The following is an 18,828-nucleotide window of genomic DNA, read 5'->3' on the forward strand; positions in this document are numbered from 1 at the left end:
TTTTGTAATTTTGTTTGAATGATTCTTAATTCTTAGCTTTATATTTGTTTCTGTGTAATGTCATGTAAATGTTATGCGACCCTAATGAGGTTTGATCGTTTCTAAATTTGCAACCATTCTAAATTTATTGGTTTATAATATATAAGACTTTCATATGTCGATATATAGCCTATGTAGATGCATGTCGGTGCATCTATGGTGGTTTATTGCACATACTAAATCTTTGGCTGTGAAATAACTGCAAGAGATGAATGTCTTCTGCTCATCTGCAAATCCTGAAATGTTTTTTCCAGGATTTGATTTTTTTTTGTAAAGATTTGCATGTAACAGATAATTCTGATATTTTTCAGAAAGGTCTCCCATTACCGTTTCACAGATGCTATGAAAAGTATAATAGGTTATATTTAACAGGTTTTAATACTAAATAACAAGACTGCTTTTACACACATAAGCCCTGCATACTCACACAAAATTGTGTTTTGTTATGTATTTAGTATTTTATAAAACAAAAGATAAGACAGTAAAATGTAAATATGCTGCACTGACTTTGGAAAATGGTTTTCCAACAGAATTTGGTTAATATTTATCTTCCCCTTGCATGTTAACATTTCTGCATCCCACAATATGCTGTCACCATGGAAGCAAACATATTGACACAGAATTGTGGGGGGGGGGGACAAGTATCACAAAATACATCATCATGTGTGGCAGTGGGCACCAGGTAATGATCTGGAAACTGTTGGTTAGATGCAAAGCAGAGTGGCAGTGGCAGAGCTTACCATTAGCTGCTATGGAGAGGCAATGAGGTGGCTGCATGGAGGGTGCAATTATTCTTGCCTGTTATTAGTGACCACGAGAATGTTAGAGAAACGGGAAGGATGGAAAACGGTGATGGTGCTGGGGGCTGGGGGCGGACTCTCCTAAGGAACAGGAGGAGGAGGGGATGAGCATGCGTTGCCTGTTCACAATTGGAGGCAGCAGGGAGTGAAGCAGCATCTGTGTAAGGCGAGAGAAAGAACCTGCATGTAATGGAGGAGCAGTACAGCAGCACTGCCGCTGTTGTTTGGACACTAACTACCTTCACATCCACTGTTAATCACTCTTAATGGGACAACCTCAGAGCAGGTATGGATACAGCAGCTGCATGCTCACATATTAAAATGTAATTTTTATCTTGGAGAGGGTCATCTTAGCAAGGTGAAGGTAGAACATATTCTTGACTTATGCAGATATTGTTCTGGATGTTATAAGTGTGGTTGCAGTTTATTATTTAGTGTAGATGATGCTTATTTGTTTTTCACAGCCTTTCCCCTGAAATCCCTAAATAAGATTTTATTCGGCTTTAATAAAGACGAATAACTTGGGATTTGAGCGTTTACCCAAGGCAAGATTTATTTACCCAGATGTATAAAGAAGCCACGGTTTTTAATAACTATTGTTTTGAATATTTTATTTTCCAGCTCTGGGATGCCCAAGGTACCAGCTGTGTGGATCGAGTGCCACCTCTGATATGATGTGGAGAGCAGGAGGGGCAGCCACCTCTCTCACACTGCTGCTGCCATTGGTGTGCTGGTGCTACCTGTGCCACTCACTACGTGAGTGTTTTATGACCTGGGGATGCCTGATGACAGAGTAGCAGAGTTTTCTACAGAATATTGAAAAAAAATTGCAAGAGTTCAGCTACAAGGAGTGACTTGTGTCAGCATGTTAATATAACATTTTATAATTTGTGCATTTGCTGTGAGTTTAGAAAAACAAGTTAGCTATCCTCTTACTGATCAAATATGTAAAAAATTCTAAAGCTAGTAACTAAAAGACTGTTCAATTTTAAATAGACTTCCTCTGAAGAAACAGAGTGCTTACTTTTTACTATGACACACGATTTTCACCTACATCAATAATTAACACTCTGTTTTCATTCGTTATCATTGACTGAAAACAGAGGGTCTGTGTGGATAAGTGGATGGAAAAGATAACCTTTGGTTATGACAAAAGAATAACTGAAGTCACTCTTGGAGAATTAACTTAGTAGAGGTTATTGGTGGGCAGGTGAGGAACAGTAGAAAGTGAGAAAGGACAGGAATAATAATATAAACTATACCAACGGGAGGGAAGAAAGATCTGCTGCCATCATTAACGTATATACAAATATACTTTATTTGTCCATTATTTTGTGATCTCTTGTTATTAATGTTTTACATATTTGCCTGACTGTGGCAGCATGTGATCTTTAGAGAATTTATCACTGGAATCCTCAGCAACTCACATTATATATTCCATGTTTATTGCATTACATGCTTAGTGTTTTGAGATGCACTGAACAAGCAGAAGCTAGCATTCATTTGAGTAAATGATTTAACATGAAATACTTTTTACGCAGTATTTATGTGTAAATATCATTTGCTGATAGAATTCAACATTTGCTGACACTGATAATGAATGAGCTCCAGGTTTTTCTCATATACTAAACACCAACTTTTTACTACATCATTTATGACTGAGCACATTCCCAGGTTACCAATAAGTCATCAGTGATGAATGTAGAATCCAGAAGATTCTCCTGCCTGTTTTTCACCCAAGCAGGATGCTGGTGACAGTGCAGAAGAAGCTCTGAGAGATGATGAATTTGCTGATCACACAGTCATTGATTGAGGCTGTTTGAAGCCTTGTCTTTATTGATCCACGCAGCCTGAGAGTGACACCACATATTTGTGGTCAGTCTTGAGGTAGATTTGGAGCCACATTCACTATCCATAAATTGAGTTTATTACCATGGAGGTGAAGAATCAGTAGCTTCTTGTTTTTACTGGTATTCTGATACAGCAAAGCGATGCAGCAGTTGTAAAACAGTTGAACCCTTAATGTGGTGGAATTGGTTTAATGCCATGACCACAATCTATGCCACCTACTCTATAAGTGCTTTGATTATAAAGAAATGTAGTTTATATAGTGAACAAACTAGGATTAGATGAATTAAAATGGTTGTTAAACACTCAGTGTATTTTAGCACCCTGTAGTTGTTTGTGTTTTAACAAGTCAGCTGAAGAAAAACTTCATGCCTAAAGATATTCTTGCCTAAAACTATTTTCCTAAAATTTGGCATCAACAGCAATTCCACAATTCACCGTGAACAGTCCAAGTTCAAGTCATGTTTAAAATTTCACATCTTATGTTTACTTTTGTTACATATGCAGTAAAGATGGCGGGATACATTAGAAAGCAGTGACTTTTATTGAATAGGATTATCCTTCAAATGAGAATGTCCGCATTATTTACAATCGTTGCTGCATATGACTCACAGTGCAGTGATGTGATGAGAAAGGTGTATAGACATATCAGGTACTCACACTAGTGAAGGAATGGTACAAAGTAAATAGGAACTGAGCCAAATCGCTGCAGTGCTTCCTCTGATTACATTTTAAATTGCAGACATACATTTCATCAGTACACGTGCATGAAGCACAGTCTAACTGCAGTGTTTTATTTGGATATTGTTCTGAGGCTATACTCTGCAAATATTAACTGATGGCATCTTACAGACTGGGAACCTAAAAGAAAAAAAACTATTGCTTAAATTTGTCTCTAGCTAACCCATCATCACCCAGAACATCCCAGCTAAACACTAAAAATGTATTTTGAATGCTATATTCAAAAATACATTTCTTTTTGATCACTCCATTAGCAAAGGCTAAGTAGAAAATATTTGCTACCATGCTTGGCACTCATTGTAAAGGCTTCATACATTCTCTTTTGATGTAGTAATCTTAATTATATATTCAGTATGAGTTTGGTTCCTAACTTTGGTTTGCAGAGGTCATAGCCAGAAGCGCTACACATAAAACTAATATAAGTTCAGAAAGGTAAATGCAGTGCTGTTTGAAAACATACAGGGAATGGTTTAACTTTTTTTAACATGCCTGTTAATAAGTAATGCTATATTTTCTGAATTACCTTAAAATAAACCAGTATAGCTAGATAGACAGATAGATATAGATATTTTAAAAATCACGTCTTTTCCATCTCTTAGGTATTCCAAAACTCTCCGCCTACGCAAAAGCAGAAGACAAACTATTCAAATATCTCTTTAAAAACTACCAGAAATGGGTTCGTCCAGTGGAATACCTAAACCAGACAATCCGTGTGAGGTTTGGACTAGCTATTTCACAGCTTGTTGACGTGGTGAGTATAAATCAGCACTGATTATTACTGTGATAATGTTTATCTATTTGTTACCAAGAAATCATATAAAGGACATAAAATAGTTTGTTCAAAGATTAAATGCCATTTAAATCACTGCTCTGTTCTCTGCTCTCTAAAAATATAATGTATCACTTAATATAAAATGTGAATGTTTTTTGTACAAAATGTGTTGTTTTACAATTCTAGGATGAGAAAAATCAGTTAATGACAACTAATGTTTGGATGAAACAGGCAAGTACCTCTATATCTGTACTTACAAAATGATGTAACATCATGTTGCGCCATTAATATTTTTATAGCACCTTTCTAATCTAAACTTACAAGAAATATTAAAAAATACATAAAGCCCTTGAATAAAAAGACGGCATATAATAATAGGAGGATGCTTATTCCACAGTCTTTGGGCCAAAACAGTAAAGGTACTCACCGGCTTTGTGTTAAGGCTTGAATGTGGAAGCTGTGACAGCAATTGATTCTCTTATCTGAGAGATCTGCTTGCTTAATGAAGAGTTAAGTATTTTGAGATATAAAGTGGAGCTCTATCATTTAGTGATTTAAAAGTAATCAATACAGTCTTAAATTGGATTCTGCAGGAATTGTGAAGCCAGTGTAGCTCTGCAAGAGCTGAAGTAAAATGTTTCTTGCATTGAGTGTTTGTGAATAGCGTTGCTGCCGTGTTTCGTACTAAATGTAGATGGAAAACTGCTGCATTGTTAAATGAGTAGCAGCATTCAATTATATTATTATATTCTGTCTGACCTTGGCAATATTTATAATCTGTAGAGATTAAGATTGAAGGGTTAATAGTCTCAGGATTTTGTTGTCCAACAGCAGGAAATTACACTATTAGGAATATAGTCAGGAGGAATGGGTGGTGGTTAGTGGTTAAGTTGTGATATTACTCTGGCCTAAGTTTTAGTGGTCTTGTATTGAAGTTTGTTTGCCAGTGACAGGTGGGTCACACATGGGCCTTAACACTTTGTATTAACTGGATAGAAGTAGCAGTCTTCACTCTGGGAATGGCTGCTTTGGCTTTTTAGGATGTATTATAACAGAAGAGCATAGACTGGACAGGAAAGCTGGGATAGAGAGCCAGGAAAGTTAAGTGGGAAATGCCCCAAAGGAGATTTGAATCTAGACTACTGCAATAGCCTTGAGGCATATGAGTCACACTCTCAATCCAGCAAGCTATACTAACACCCTATAAACCTGATTTCGTAAGGGGAGGCTGAATACACGCCTGCTTCTGTGTAAATAATCATTCTGTACAATACGATAATTTTTAATTCAACACTGTTTATAACTTGCATAGTTCACATTTCTGTATAGCTGTATATCTCATATTTCTCTATAGTTTTTTTATTTCATAGTTTTTCATATTTATATCCTGTTCATACATAGTTCGTACTCACTACAGCCTGTACATACTTATAGTTATAGCATATTCATAACATACCTTCATACCGTGTACATTATAACATACCATAATAGACCCATTTCTGTAATATATTTACATATCTATATTGACAGTCATGGCTAAAGCACTTCTAGATGGATGCAAACTGCATTTCATTGCCTTGTACCTGTGACATGTGCAATGAAAATAAAGTTGAATTCTATTCTATTCTATTTTTATCATAGTCTGGTACATTGCCAGATAAAACTGACATAGCTGTTCATTGTATGGAGCCATGTTCCCAGTGTATTCATGGTTCCTTGTTTTATCTCTTAACTGGTTAAATAATAATTGGCAATGACTTATGGCTTGGATCGTATTTCTACCACCAAACTATCTTCTCAGAACCTCTTACCAGCCAAATACCAATTACCTAAAGACAGGATTTGTTGTGCTGTCATCTCCCTCCATTATGATAGCTTGAGGGAAACCAGATGTTCGTAACCGTCCTTTTTTCTTCTATCCAGTCATCTTGTTACAGTCCTTATCACTTTCCATTTTCTTTGCCACCACTACCAAATTTCTCTAGTCTAAAGAATAAGTTGTTGTCACTTCTAACTAGCGGTTCCTCCTTGTTCCCAGTCTCTGCGCTAAGTCAACCAGCTACTAGCTCAGGTGCAATGAAATTATTACAAAAACTGACTTTCAAGAAAGGATATGAATTTTCAAATAAGTTTAATATGTATTTTAGCAACCCATTGATAGATTAGTTGTGGTTTTAATTGTTAAATGGACTCTTTTCCCTCACGTAGGAATGGACTGACATGAAACTCAGATGGAATCCTGATGAATACCTGGGCATCACATCGATCCGTGTCCCCTCAGACAGGCTATGGCTGCCGGATGTTGTACTGTATGATAAGTATGTCACTGTACTGTATATAAATAGGTTATTAAAAGATATAATGAAAAGCTTTTTCTTTTTTTCTTACATTTTCCTAATTTTCCAAATGATTTTCATAGTATATAAAGCAAAGAAAAAAAGTGGGGAGATTAAAATGAAGTAAAGGAAGTTGTTGTTCTGGATGTTGTAGGAGTACTCTTAAAGAAGCTGTTAGCTAAAATGTGGGCATATTTTTCTTAATAGTTCTGATGGACGCTTTGAGGGAACTATCACCAAGGCCGTTGTGAAGTACAATGGTACAATATTGTGGACACCACCAGCCAACTACAAGTCAGCCTGCACCATTGATGTCACCTTCTTTCCTTTTGACCTCCAGAACTGCTCAATGAAGTTTGGCTCCTGGACCTATGATGGCTCCCAGGTGAATTTCTATTATATAACAGCATCTGCAGTACATTAATATTGTAATAAACACTGATTAATTAGATTCCCTTTTTGATTTAACAGGTGGACATAATTCTGGAGGACTTCCACGTAGACAAGCAGGACTATTTTGACAATGGTGAATGGGAGATAGTAAAAGCCACAGGCAGCCGTGGTCTGAGGACTGATGGCAGTTCTTCCTATCCCACCATTACCTACTTCTTCATTATCCGCAGGTTGCCTCTTTTCTACACCCTCTTTCTCATCATTCCCTGCATTGGCTTGTCCTTTCTTACCATTCTTGTTTTCTATCTGCCTTCAAATGGTGGTGAGAAGATCTCTCTCTGCACCTCAGTGTTGGTGTCGCTTACCGTCTTCCTCCTGGTCATTGAGGAGATCATCCCCTCCTCTTCAAAAGCAATCCCACTCATTGGGGAGTACCTGGTCTTTACCATGATCTTTGTCACACTTTCCATCATTATTACTGTCTTTGCCATCAACATCCACCACCGCTCTTCTTCTACACATCACAGTATGGCACCCTGGGTGAGGAAAATTTTCCTGCATCGACTTCCTAAATTGTTATGCATGCGCAGCCATGTGGATCGTTATGCCACAGCTGGAGTAGCCAGGGCTAGAGAAGCGGTGGGACTGGAAGGGATAAAGAGCTCGACACCTGAGCTCACTCAGCTCCTCTACACTCGACACAACCTAGAAGCTGCTTTGGAGTCTATTCGCTACATTACCATGCATGTGGTTAAAGAAAATCAGGTCAGAGAGGTGAGTTTTGAGGGTTTTTTCATTTGTAAAACAAAATCGCAAATTACAACAAAGACAGTAAACTTGGAAAAATTACGGATTCATTACCCTGAGTTAGCTTATATATGTGTCTCCCCATAACCATTAAGAATATAGAGACTGCCATGTGCTTCTTCTGTTACAGGTTGTTCAAGACTGGAAGTTTGTAGCCCAGGTTCTGGATCGAATGTTTTTGTGGGCCTTCCTCTTGGTGTCAGTCCTTGGTTCTGCTCTCCTCTTCATCCCAGTTATTTACAAATGGGCCAGTATCATTGTCCCTAGCCATGCTGGAAGTATCCTCTAATAACCACAGTTAGACTAACCAAAAATTGAAGCAAAGCACATAAACAGCTACTTCTAGTCATATTTGAGATATGATTATAGTCCTGCTCGGGGTTATTCTGTTTGCTATAGGTGTGCCAGAGCTGCACAGCTACAGCTTTGGGTGCCTTGTTTGCAGAGTGGAGAGAAACAGGCTTTGTCTCAAATCCATAACATGTACTGTTCTTATGTAGGCTTTCAGCATATAGTTGATTGATACTGGAATAATGAACAAACATGTACTCAGAGTAGACATATGTACTGAATACTACCAATTTGTAAATGTGTCTATGATAAACAATATTTTTCAACAAAGCACAACTGAAACATAAAAACCCTTAAAAATCTTTAGGGAAAGGGTATAATATGAGACTTAGTGTGTAGCAGAGTACATAATCACTATAGGATGAACTTGATTTTAATCTAAATTCTGCATTTGAGATTAAATATTACTTAGAAAAGATCATCTGCATTTCTGTCCACATTTCACATATAAATAAATAACAGTACAATATGATACATGTATTTGGCCTTGTCTGTTTACTGGCATCATTGAGTGGATTTATTGTTGGTTCTGGAAAAAGCACAATACAATATGGCAAGAACAAATCCCAGAGATTCCCATAAATCCCTTCATGAGGACATGAGGAAAAGCATACCCCATGAAGGCACTAGGACACGTTTTAAGCTTTATGTACTAGTTTTTGATGATCTTTTGAACTGTAGAACATAATCATGATTCTCACTTTTACACAGTATGCCCTATCAGCAATGTCAGATTCATTAGTAGTTTAAAAATAGACTATTCTTGCAGGTAAACACAAAATCTGACAAGGTGCACAATTGTGAAAGAGAACAGCTGGTCTTGGTAAATAAAAGATCAGCATTTCTCCACAATTTCCTTGAATTCCTTTGCCTTTTAGAAGGCTACAGTTATATGACCACAATAGATACAATTATTATTATGCTGACTGCATGTGTGTCAGTTATGTTCTTATATGGAAATAGGGTTGCCAACTCCCTGAAAAATAAATAAGGGACACCTCGTGGCCAGGGCCGGGCGACCCAGTTGTCTTCACCCTTCCCAGTGTGGTGAATTTTCTAGCTCTTTTTTTGTGTGTGAAATTATTTTTTTAACCATTTGACTTGAAGTTGATTTAAGTAGATGCATATTCTATTCTTTGTGATATGAACACATGTGAAACAAATGATCATTTAGCCATTTATTTTTAGCTCAAAATGACAACATTAACACGATAAAACAGGTCTCTTTCTTAAACAGAAGCCTGTCATGCTTAACTTTTGAGAATATAAGTAAATCTTTCTTTAAAAGCACTCTGTCCTGCTTAACTTAAAATAATAGAAAACAATAGAAAGAAAAACATTCTTGTAACAGTGCACATTTAGTGCATTTAGTACAATTGGCTTCAGTTGAGGTATTATTTCAGCTTTTCTAATGCTAATCAGCTGCTCCTGTTTGTAAACCCGCTTGTTCCCATGATTACGCATCATAACTCATCATCATTATTCATCTATGTATTACTTTTATGTATTAGTCATCAATTTGTTGTAATCATCTATCCTTGCAGTTGTTTATTACACAAAATAAATTATATTATCACACTTCTGGCCACATAGCGCTGATATTCACTGCACATGCCCATATTAACGTTTTCCAGCCAGGTGTTTTCCTTTTCCCATTCTTCCCTTTCTCTGAGGGGAACAAACATTGCTGCTCTAACGCTGGGCTCACACTGTGCGATTTTTGGCCCATTTTGAGCCGATTTTTGAGTGATCGGACCGATTTTGGCCTTCATCGTGCGTCGTGTAGTATACGTGGGGTAACGAGAAGTGATTAACACCTCACGACCAGCTCCCGATCATCAATCGCTCGTGAGGGTGTCACCACAGGCGCACTGCTCACGCGCAAACGTAAACGTTGGTGAAAAAGACGGCGCAGCACGGCTGTGCAGCGTGTGAACTGGACACAAGCGATGGAGGCACAACTTGTAGAACTTTGGAAAGCTCATCCGAGCCTTTTCGATGTGGCATCACAAAATTATCACGACCACAACAACCGTGAAAATAGTTGGATTTACATTGCTGCTCAATCACAGCTGCCTGATCAATGTTTTTCATTAGCAATTTAGCAAAGTTGATGGTGGTGGTGTGTCTGTGTGAGTGAAAGACAGAGAGAGCGAGCGACAGATTTTCTGTTATAACCTTCATGTTATGGAGGCACAGTGTGAGCACTCAGGTCGCATCAGAGCATCGGGCGGTATAGTGTGAGAGTACATCGTGACATACGAACTTCTAACCCCTGCGAGTCAATCGTGCAGTTTGAGCAGGAGCTGAATAACGTGACTGAAAAAAATCGCACAGTGTTTGCCCAGCTTTAGGTGTACTGTCATCCGAGACTTGCACCGCAGAGTCGGCGTTTGTTTCCCTGTTGGCCATGCTTCTTGTTGTGGTCATCTGTTGTCTTCCGGTATTTTCTCCGCAAGCGACCTTTCCTCGACCAATGAGATGAGCGGTAATCTGAATTGTCATACTCGAATTGTCATAAGTGTGCTGTCAGCTCATTGGTCACAAAGCAGGAGAGGGGCTGGGAATTATGTTTTCAAACAAAGTGTTAATTCCATAAACATTTATAGACTACTTTTGATTCTCACTGTATTACGGGACAAAGTGCGTCCCTTATTAGCTCAATACGGGACGTGTACTTTTGTTTCGAAATACGGGACGATTCCGTATTTTAAGGGACGGTTGGCAACCCTATATGGAAACATTGTCATTTAAATAGTTTCTTTATTCATTCTCCCTCGCCCTCTTTGAGAAAGAGCAGACTCTCTTGCCAGGACTTGAATTTCACAGCACTTCCTTTCACCTTGAGGACATTTACTGCATACTTTGTGGAGACTGTAAGACAATCCATGGTCGCAGCACAAAAGACGCTTCAGGGACGGGATGTTTTTATTTCACTGAAATTTATTACAGAATTAAAAGCTATTTGAGGATGTCTCGCCAGATTGTTTTGTTGTATGACTGATTTTTCATACCTCAGATAATTCTTTCTAAGTGGAAAAAATGGTGGGGAGGTTTACTTCACTTCTGGAAACGTTTGAAAAACCAGGAAGACTGCTTTTGTCTCCGGCCTTTAGTTGAGCCTGCACTGCCCCCGCATGGCCTTATTTTCACATTACAGCTATGTGAGCGTATTGATGAGTGACATTTGATTTTCCACTACACCACTAAAATACAGAGACTATAAGTTGAAATAATAAACATAGTTGGAGGGGGGTAAAGGATGTTAGGAATAAGGACAGCTAAAAATGCAGGTGAAAAAGGATTAATTAGCACAAAGCTAGGTTTTTAGCTTTTTGAGTTTGCAGGTTGAAATGTTTAATGATATGATGGAATCATATGCAAAATGGCTATCATGCTTGAAGATGAGAATTTGATGAGTAATTTAAAGGTGCACAAATATGACCTAGTCCTCACTGACCCAGCATGGGGTGCAGGCATATTAATCGCCTGAAATTACCTCTGATCTATAATGTACAATTCGCAACTAGTGGGGAGGGACACTTGGCCATTGCACCTTCACCATTATCGTATATCCCAATAACTGGTTCTGGGCTGACAGACAGCATGACTTTCATACAGACAGTCAAAAATCTAATTTGCTATGTCATCTGGTAAGCACAGGACATATTTTTAATCCATCCTCAGTATCAAGCTGTTTTCAATAAATTCTTTGGCTCAGATGTTACATATTGTGGCTTATTACAAGGAGCAGACCTGTGGCTCATGAGAGTGGACTTTGTGTTTGAGTTCCCTCGACCGACCATGCCTAATGTTATCTATATAGGAGGATTTCAGTGTAAACCTTCAGAACCACTTCCTGAACACTTGGAGGACTTTGTGCAGAGTTCTGGAGAGCATGGCTTCATCCTCATGTCTCTGGGGACTTTTGTGACTGAACTTTCTGCTGATATAACAAATGAGATCGCTGCAGCTTTTGCTAAACTACCACAGAAAGTCATCTGGAAGTATAAAGGTGACAGGCCAATTGGTCTGGGTAATAACACTTTATTTGTTGATTGGATGCCACAGAATGACCTTTTAGGACACCCTAAAATAAAATTATTTGTGTCACATGGAGGAACAAACAGAGTCCAGGAAGCTATTTATCATGGAGTTCCCATTGTGGGCCTACCTGTGTTTTTTGACCAGTATGATAACCTGCTTCGCTTGAAAGAAAAAGGAGCAGCTAAAATTCTTACATTAGCCATTGTGGATAAAGATGATAATTTTCTGAAGGCCTTACATGAAGTCATGAATGATCCCTCCTACAGGGCGAACATGCAGAGACTTTCCAGGCTACACAGAGATAAACCAGTAATGTCACTGGATAACGCTCTCTTCTTGATAGAGTTTGTCATGAGGCACAAAGGAGCAGCTCACCTGAAAGCAGAGTCCTACAGAATGTCCCGGTATTCCTACCACTCTGTAGATGTAGTACTATCTTTTTTAGCTGCTGGTGCATTAATTACTTTTTTTTAAAAATCTCTTGTGTTCTTTAGGCTGGTATGTCTTGAAAAATGCCTAAAAATTAAAACTAATAGGTTGAATAAGAAATGATAAGACATGGTTTGTGTTATTTTGCAGATTTCAGTGTAGTTTTCCCCAGTTATGTTACAAATCAAAGCTACTGTCAAATGTGAAAGTTCATTCAACTGAATAAAAATTACAACCATAAAACCCTGATCCCTGTGTCCACAGTCTGTATGTCCCCATGGTGAGCAGTAGAATGTGCTTTTTCTATTTTAATTATTTAATTATGCAGGATAATGTGATAGCCTTCCCAAACCCCAACCTCAAATTTATTAAACATGTTCTGTATGGATTAGAAACAATTTATTGAATACAAATACATCTAATTACCACAATAAAAACATAATAATTGTAAATTTGAAAGCTATACACAGTGAGTATTTTTTATTGTATTATATACATATTATATACATTTTTATGATGGATTGATGGAAATAAGGGGTCACAAAAATGTGAACACATCTCTAGGAAAAATATAAAACACTAATGTCTGCATGCTCTAGAGTGAAAGCAAAATGCAGACTATTTTATAAAGCATGGTAAGTACATCTATGCCTTTGATCAAAATGTTTTATGAAGAAACAAGAAACAGCAAGTTGGAGCAAGTCTTTCAATTCCGCTGTGTTGCTGATAAACATCTGTGAATGCCGATGCTTCGCAGCCACTACACTTTCAGAAAACATTGCCACTCATTCTGAACATGATCATTGCCTGCAGTCATTAATTAGCTGAAACATAGAATGAAGAGGAACTGGGGGTGGGGACGCTGTTGTCTTTCTTTTTACGTTTCATTGATGAACTATATAGGCATTCTGGCCTTGAATCTGCAGGCACATCATCTGTGGTTGGAAAGTTTCAGTTAAATAGTGGTCACAAGTGTTATTTAGACATGTGTTTAATGAGTTTCAACACTCATGGTCTTGCCTTTCGCCTCTTTTCCGGTAACCATCTTTACTGACAGAATTAACTATTCTAATTCAGGCAGCATGAAACACTCTTTCACACATTTCCTGTGGTCTTCCTGTAAGACTGAGTAAAGCAACAAAGACAAACCTTCTGGTTTCAAGTATTAAAACACCATTTGTAATAAGTTCCCAACAATATGTTTTCTTATTCTAATAACTTCATGCTCAATCCAGCTCAAGACTAGAAGACATAATAACTACTCTTAGGTAATACATGTTGTATTTGATAATGCAACATGTCATCATGTTGCATTCATCTTACATTGCCAATTGTGATTCACTGAATATATTAATTTTAAAGTACTTTTAGTACCGTACTTTAGTAAAATGTATTACTTGGCATGCTGCTGATTAATGTTATGGGACTTATCATCTCTTTTATGTTCATGTTAGGCAATAAAGTCACCTGAATGACTGTTAAAAGGCATCAAAACTATGTCTATTATAGCACAATGAAACACAATGTGATCGCTTACCTACAACAGTGTACGCGTCTTCAAAATTTTCAGAAGGCAATGAAACCTCAGCTGCCAGATTGTTTGGACACCTGATGATAAAATGTTGTTAATGATCAGATTTCATTACTGCTCATGCTTTTGTTGTTATTACACATTTTTTAAGTGTACAGATGTTGAAAATAAAAATATATTCTTACGCGTCATCATACTCTATGCTGAAAGAGTCTTCTTTTTCTGATAAAAACACACACACAAAAACACAGTGAAATACAGAGAAAAATTAAAGTTCATAGCAATTTCTATTTATAACAGCTGTATATAGCTCACTTTTGAAAGCTTTGAAAAATTTAGTCGTTAATGAAACAGATGTGATTTGAATAGTTTTAAATAGTTTTTTTGTTTGAAAGAATATGAATGTATAACTGTTTGTGAAATTACACAGAAATCCTTTCTTGGATTAGAAAAGAGCAGAACACAGATAAGATTTTCATTCTAAGTCATCATATGTAACTTTATCAAAAATTCCCTACAGTATGTCTTGACTGTAACTCCATTTTGACCATACCGTCTTCCCACTCTTCCTGCTCCTGCTGTTCCTCCAACATGTCTGAATTTGCCTGCTGAGTCGTTGCACTGTAAAACAAAACAAACGAAACATATTTCAGTGGTACATTCACTTTTTCAGTGATATAGTGCATTCAGTATATAGAACTTTACACACAAAGACAAAACATAAAAAAATAATTTTCCTAATAATAAAAATCACAGAAGTGTCCAAAAAATTATGCATATTGAATTAAAGCTCACCGTGGTCTGCAAGAAGTTGAGCGAACTGTTGAAACGCAAAACAAATATAATTTTAAAGCAAAATATTGCATGCAGGTATATTCGGCTATATTATGTGGTTGGTTTGATTAATCCATACAATAAACAATGACTTGTGAAAAAAATGTGAAGCCTAAAATTATTTTTAATTATACTTATTTGACCTATTTTGTTGCAAATCCACCAAAGACATGCCCCGAGTGATAGCATCAAGGTTATTACTCCAACATGGAGTAATACTGTAGACACCAAATCAACTGGAAAGTAAAATAAGATGATTAATTTATTTAAAAATATATTTCAGTATAAAAATAATACATTATTATAAAAAATACGTCTATTTAAAGCATTTTTGAAACATTCAGAGAGCCTTACCTTTGACCTGAAGAAATACTTTGTTTGTTCCATGAACTGTGTGCTCATGCTCATAGAAGCATTTTGATGGCAGCACTATGCAGCTGTAATGACCTGAATCCCTCAAAACCGCACCATCGATGATGAAAGTTGTCAGCATCTGAGAGACATTAAAGACTTGCACTTGGAGAATCGTGACATTCTTCCTCAGGTAAGCGTAGATGAATTTACATCCACCAAGAGTTTGAATATGTTGAGACACTGTGCACTGGAATTCAATATGGTGTCCCTCATGAACAGTGGATGACCCAACTATTGAAATGTCTGCTGGGAGAAAATTGGCTGCATGGAAACAGGAGAAAATGAGTGGAAAGAAATAACAATGACATCATGTGTTCAGGAGTCAAAACACTTACCTATGACCAGAATCTGAATGATGTCGTCTCCTTTCTTGGCTACTTCAGAAAGTGTATAATGATTCGGGGAATAAACACAGCTGTAATTTCCACTGTGATGAAGACTAGCTCTGGATATGGTGAACAGGGTGTCACTTTGATCTTGTTTCTGGGTGCGATTCTGGATTCCGCACCCATTTATTAACAAATAAACATGGACACTTGAGTCTTTCTTTTTTCCAAATGTGCTGCATGTTACATAAAGGTCACTGTTTTCACTTATAATTGTCTGCTGGGCCAGGATCTTTGCAGGAAAAATATCTGTGAGACATCATAGTGATTAACATATGTAAAGATAAGTGCAGCTCAGTAACATATGGGAATACAGAAGAGACATATCTTGTATTGAGGGAAACTGAACTTACCTTCGGTTTGGCTTATGACCTGATTTGTCAGAACACCTTGAAGAAAAGAAGTGAAAAATCTAATGAATCCTGTCAGCTTAAATAGAAAACAGTTTGACTGAAAGACATAGATGTTATCTGTTAGTGCACTCACACAGAAGAGCAATTATTATGTTCATCGTTATAGACAATGAGCCGCCCTTACAGACTCTCTGCAGCGTATCTTCTGAAAGCTTCTCAAAAGTCTTGCTCAAACCACAGAGAGTAAAAATGGAGAAACTATATTGAACCACTTCCTGTTATTTGTAAGGTGACACGTTCAACATTTTTGACTGGATAAAAAATAATATCTACAAAAAATAAAATTCAGAGGAGTGTGTTCTTAAACCATTTTACTTTCAAATACATCATATCACAAATTGATTTCCACTGATGTTTCTTTAGTTGTATAATAAGTCATTCTGACATACAGACAATTATACCCAATACAGGATGCTTATCTTCTTTCACTCGCGCTCACTGAGGAAATATACATAATAGATTTTCACACATATTTAAACACACATATATACACTCACAAAAGTGAGGCTTTCACCATAACACAAAGCTGAACACTGATTTAAAAGTGCACTTTGACTGATTCTGATTCAGCTGACTTTAACAGATTAGACTGACTGGTTCTTTTTCTGGATATCCAGAAAAAGTACAATATTATTTGCTTTGCATTTTTGTAAAGGATCCAGTGTCCAGTGTGTCTGTATGCTTGACAATTACAGCTTTTACCCCAGGCATGCTGGGGTGTTCATAAAAGATTTATGAAAAGTTTCAGAAAAATGAAACTTGCGGTGTGTGTGTGTGTGTTTCATAAATATAATATTATTTACAGATTCACTCAAACCTATCTTCTTACAATTCTAGATCAACGTGTATTCAGGAGTGGGTCACATGCTTACGTTTGCATGCCTCAAACATTAATGATAACAACTTCAGTATTTATCAGTTCCATTCTTTAATTCTCAGGCTTGCAGCGGCAACATAATCTGCAGCACTAACTTGTTGCTCTAATGTTTTCCTTCCTTTTTCCTAACCCCCTTTCCGGCTTACATTCGACCTTTTCGAAATAAAATATCTGTAAACGTCACAATGGTTACACTACTTTTTCCAAAGGTCCTTTTTGTCTTTGTACACAATGTTTAAATATCCTCAAAATTCACAAATTACATTTTCTTAAATTATTACATGTTCCAGAAAGTAACTGCTTCAGAGTTAGGCAGGACCTCTTATAATGCATTTGTAACTTTTAATGTCCAATCAAATAAGGGCGCATGTATTGCAGCAATCTGAACAAATTAAGTTACATATCTCTTTAAAATGACTAGGAAGTAACTTGTAGTAACAAAGATTTACCATGGGATGTCAGCCTTTGAGCAAAGTGCCAAAGAGTCTCACATGAAACTCTAAATTTAAAAAAAAGTGGAATCGTTTGATGTGGTTTCTGGAAACTAAAAATAAATTAACTTACACCATCTTTCTAGGTTGATTTTATATATTTAATTTAAGCAAGGAGAAAGAGTCACAGTCTTTCTTTGTTAGTGCAGTAGATCTGATTTAGCATCTTTTTTCCAAGTGTGTCTTAGGTCAAGACAGGGAACTTTAACTCATCTCGTCATCTCATTTACAGGATAATTTAAAGATCCCAGATAAAACTCATGTAAGCTCAGCCTGCCTGGGTTTAAGCCCAGGACTGTCTCAATGTGAAGAATAGTGCTAACCACTTTGCATGTGGTACTGGGCAAATGTTTTAGCCACTATTGAGGCCAGTGATTCCACACAAAAAGCCACAGGGGGCAATTTAGTGACAAGAATATCATAAAAGAGAGCTTATGGCAAAGGCCTGATTTCAGAATCCTAACTTCAATATGAAATTGCATTTTCTTTTTTCAAATGGGGGGTGTTGCTGTTTTTGCAGAGTATCTAACGAATGAAAGCAACAGGTTATCAAATGCATCGTCTGAACACTGCCAGCAGTCACCTTCTCAGGATCACTCTCTGCTAGGTTATTAATATCAGCCTGGCAACAGTTGGAGGTTAAGACGCATGCTTTAATCAGCAATGCATGGTAGCGGATGTTCAACAGAAAGCAGTAGATGACGAGGTATATCTGATGGCAAAGGGTAGGAGAGTCATACACATCGTGATAGACAGATACACAGTGTAACTTTTTCACCACAGTCAGAGGGCAGGCAGAAGACAAGCACTGTGAGAAAGGAGATTAGGATTCATGGGATGATCATGTTAATTGCAAAGAAAGGAGGGAGATGACGGATGCACAAAAAGTGTGTTATATCTTTGTAGATCTCCTTTCACTAGTTCTACTTAATGTTGTGTTTATAACCAGGTTCATCAACAATAACCCATTTGTCTGTCTCACAGAAGTCCTTGAGGCTTGTAGTTGAACTAATCAGCCCCAAGTTGGCCTTGGCTTTGTTGTTTGTCCAAGAATCAAACTTTTCTTCATTGTGCAGTTTAGTTGATCAAATTGGTGAATGGACTAACATTAACTGGAACATGGATTAAAGAAAATATGGGGCTGACAAAGCTGTTGCCTTTATTTTAATGTTTGAAGGAGGCGGCACACAGGCATGCTGGCAGCTTACAGGCAGATTGTCTGTGGTTGGAAACGGTCATCTCTATTTAGACACTTGTGAGGTTGCCTCTCCCCTCATTTCTGGTTACCGTTTTTCATGACAGAATTAACTATTCTAATT

The 18,828-nt window shown here is 37.3% G+C and overlaps 2 protein-coding genes and 1 pseudogene across 3 annotated transcripts; 2 read left to right on the forward strand and 1 right to left on the reverse strand.

Annotated features, from left to right (window-relative positions):
- The first annotated feature begins 771 nt into the window (after positions 1 to 771).
- Positions 772 to 8,556, forward strand: chrna5 (cholinergic receptor, nicotinic, alpha 5). 2 transcript variants are annotated; one of them, XM_085258593.1, is made up of 8 exons: positions 772 to 1,125; positions 1,461 to 1,595; positions 4,028 to 4,179; positions 4,387 to 4,431; positions 6,409 to 6,518; positions 6,744 to 6,921; positions 7,008 to 7,703; positions 7,867 to 8,556. In XM_085258593.1, exons 2-8 carry the CDS (start codon positions 1,511 to 1,513, stop codon positions 8,023 to 8,025), a joined length of 1,425 nt encoding a protein of 474 aa, XP_085114719.1. In that variant the 5' UTR covers positions 772 to 1,125; positions 1,461 to 1,510; the 3' UTR covers positions 8,026 to 8,556. The 2 variants fall into 2 exon arrangements, with proteins under 2 accessions (XP_085114719.1, XP_085114632.1); XM_085258506.1 differs by lacking the exon at positions 4,387 to 4,431.
- Positions 8,557 to 11,472: 2,916 nt separating this feature from the next.
- Positions 11,473 to 12,608, forward strand: LOC146582946 (UDP-glucuronosyltransferase 2A1 pseudogene; annotated as a pseudogene).
- Positions 12,609 to 13,024: 416 nt separating this feature from the next.
- LOC146582947 (uncharacterized) lies at positions 13,025 to 16,293 on the reverse strand. Its single transcript, XM_085259010.1, has 10 exons — positions 16,215 to 16,293; positions 16,082 to 16,117; positions 15,678 to 15,977; positions 15,283 to 15,603; positions 15,072 to 15,164; positions 14,890 to 14,914; positions 14,648 to 14,715; positions 14,280 to 14,316; positions 14,101 to 14,171; positions 13,025 to 13,498 (listed from the first exon to the last, which is right to left on the reverse strand). The coding sequence occupies exons 1-10, from the start codon at positions 16,237 to 16,239 to the stop codon at positions 13,380 to 13,382; spliced, it is 1,095 nt and encodes a 364-aa protein (XP_085115136.1). The 5' UTR covers positions 16,240 to 16,293; the 3' UTR covers positions 13,025 to 13,379.
- Positions 16,294 to 18,828: the final 2,535 nt, after the last annotated feature.

The sequence above is a fragment of the Mchenga conophoros genome, linkage group LG1 (genome assembly GCF_057382185.1).
Source record: "Mchenga conophoros isolate Kocher_MC1m ecotype Shallow Benthic linkage group LG1, M_conophoros_male_GT1.1, whole genome shotgun sequence".
In the NCBI taxonomy this organism is placed as follows: Eukaryota; Metazoa; Chordata; class Actinopteri; order Cichliformes; family Cichlidae; genus Mchenga; species Mchenga conophoros.

Coding starts and splice junctions, on each gene's coding strand:
- chrna5 (XM_085258593.1), top strand. CDS start 1,511: ATGATGTGGAGAGCAGGAGGGGCAGCCACCTCTCTCACACTGCTGCTG. Junction 1,596..4,027: donor CTACCTGTGCCACTCACTAC/GTGAGTGTTTTA, acceptor TCCATCTCTTAG/GTATTCCAAAACTCTCCGCC. Junction 4,432..6,408: donor CTAATGTTTGGATGAAACAG/GCAAGTACCTCT, acceptor TCCCTCACGTAG/GAATGGACTGACATGAAACT.
- LOC146582947 (XM_085259010.1), bottom strand. CDS start 16,239: ATGAACATAATAATTGCTCTTCTGT. Junction 16,118..16,214: donor CATAATAATTGCTCTTCTGT/GTGAGTGCACTA, acceptor CTTTTCTTCAAG/GTGTTCTGACAAATCAGGTC. Junction 15,165..15,282: donor AGTATTTCTTCAGGTCAAAG/GTAAGGCTCTCT, acceptor TTTACTTTCCAG/TTGATTTGGTGTCTACAGTA.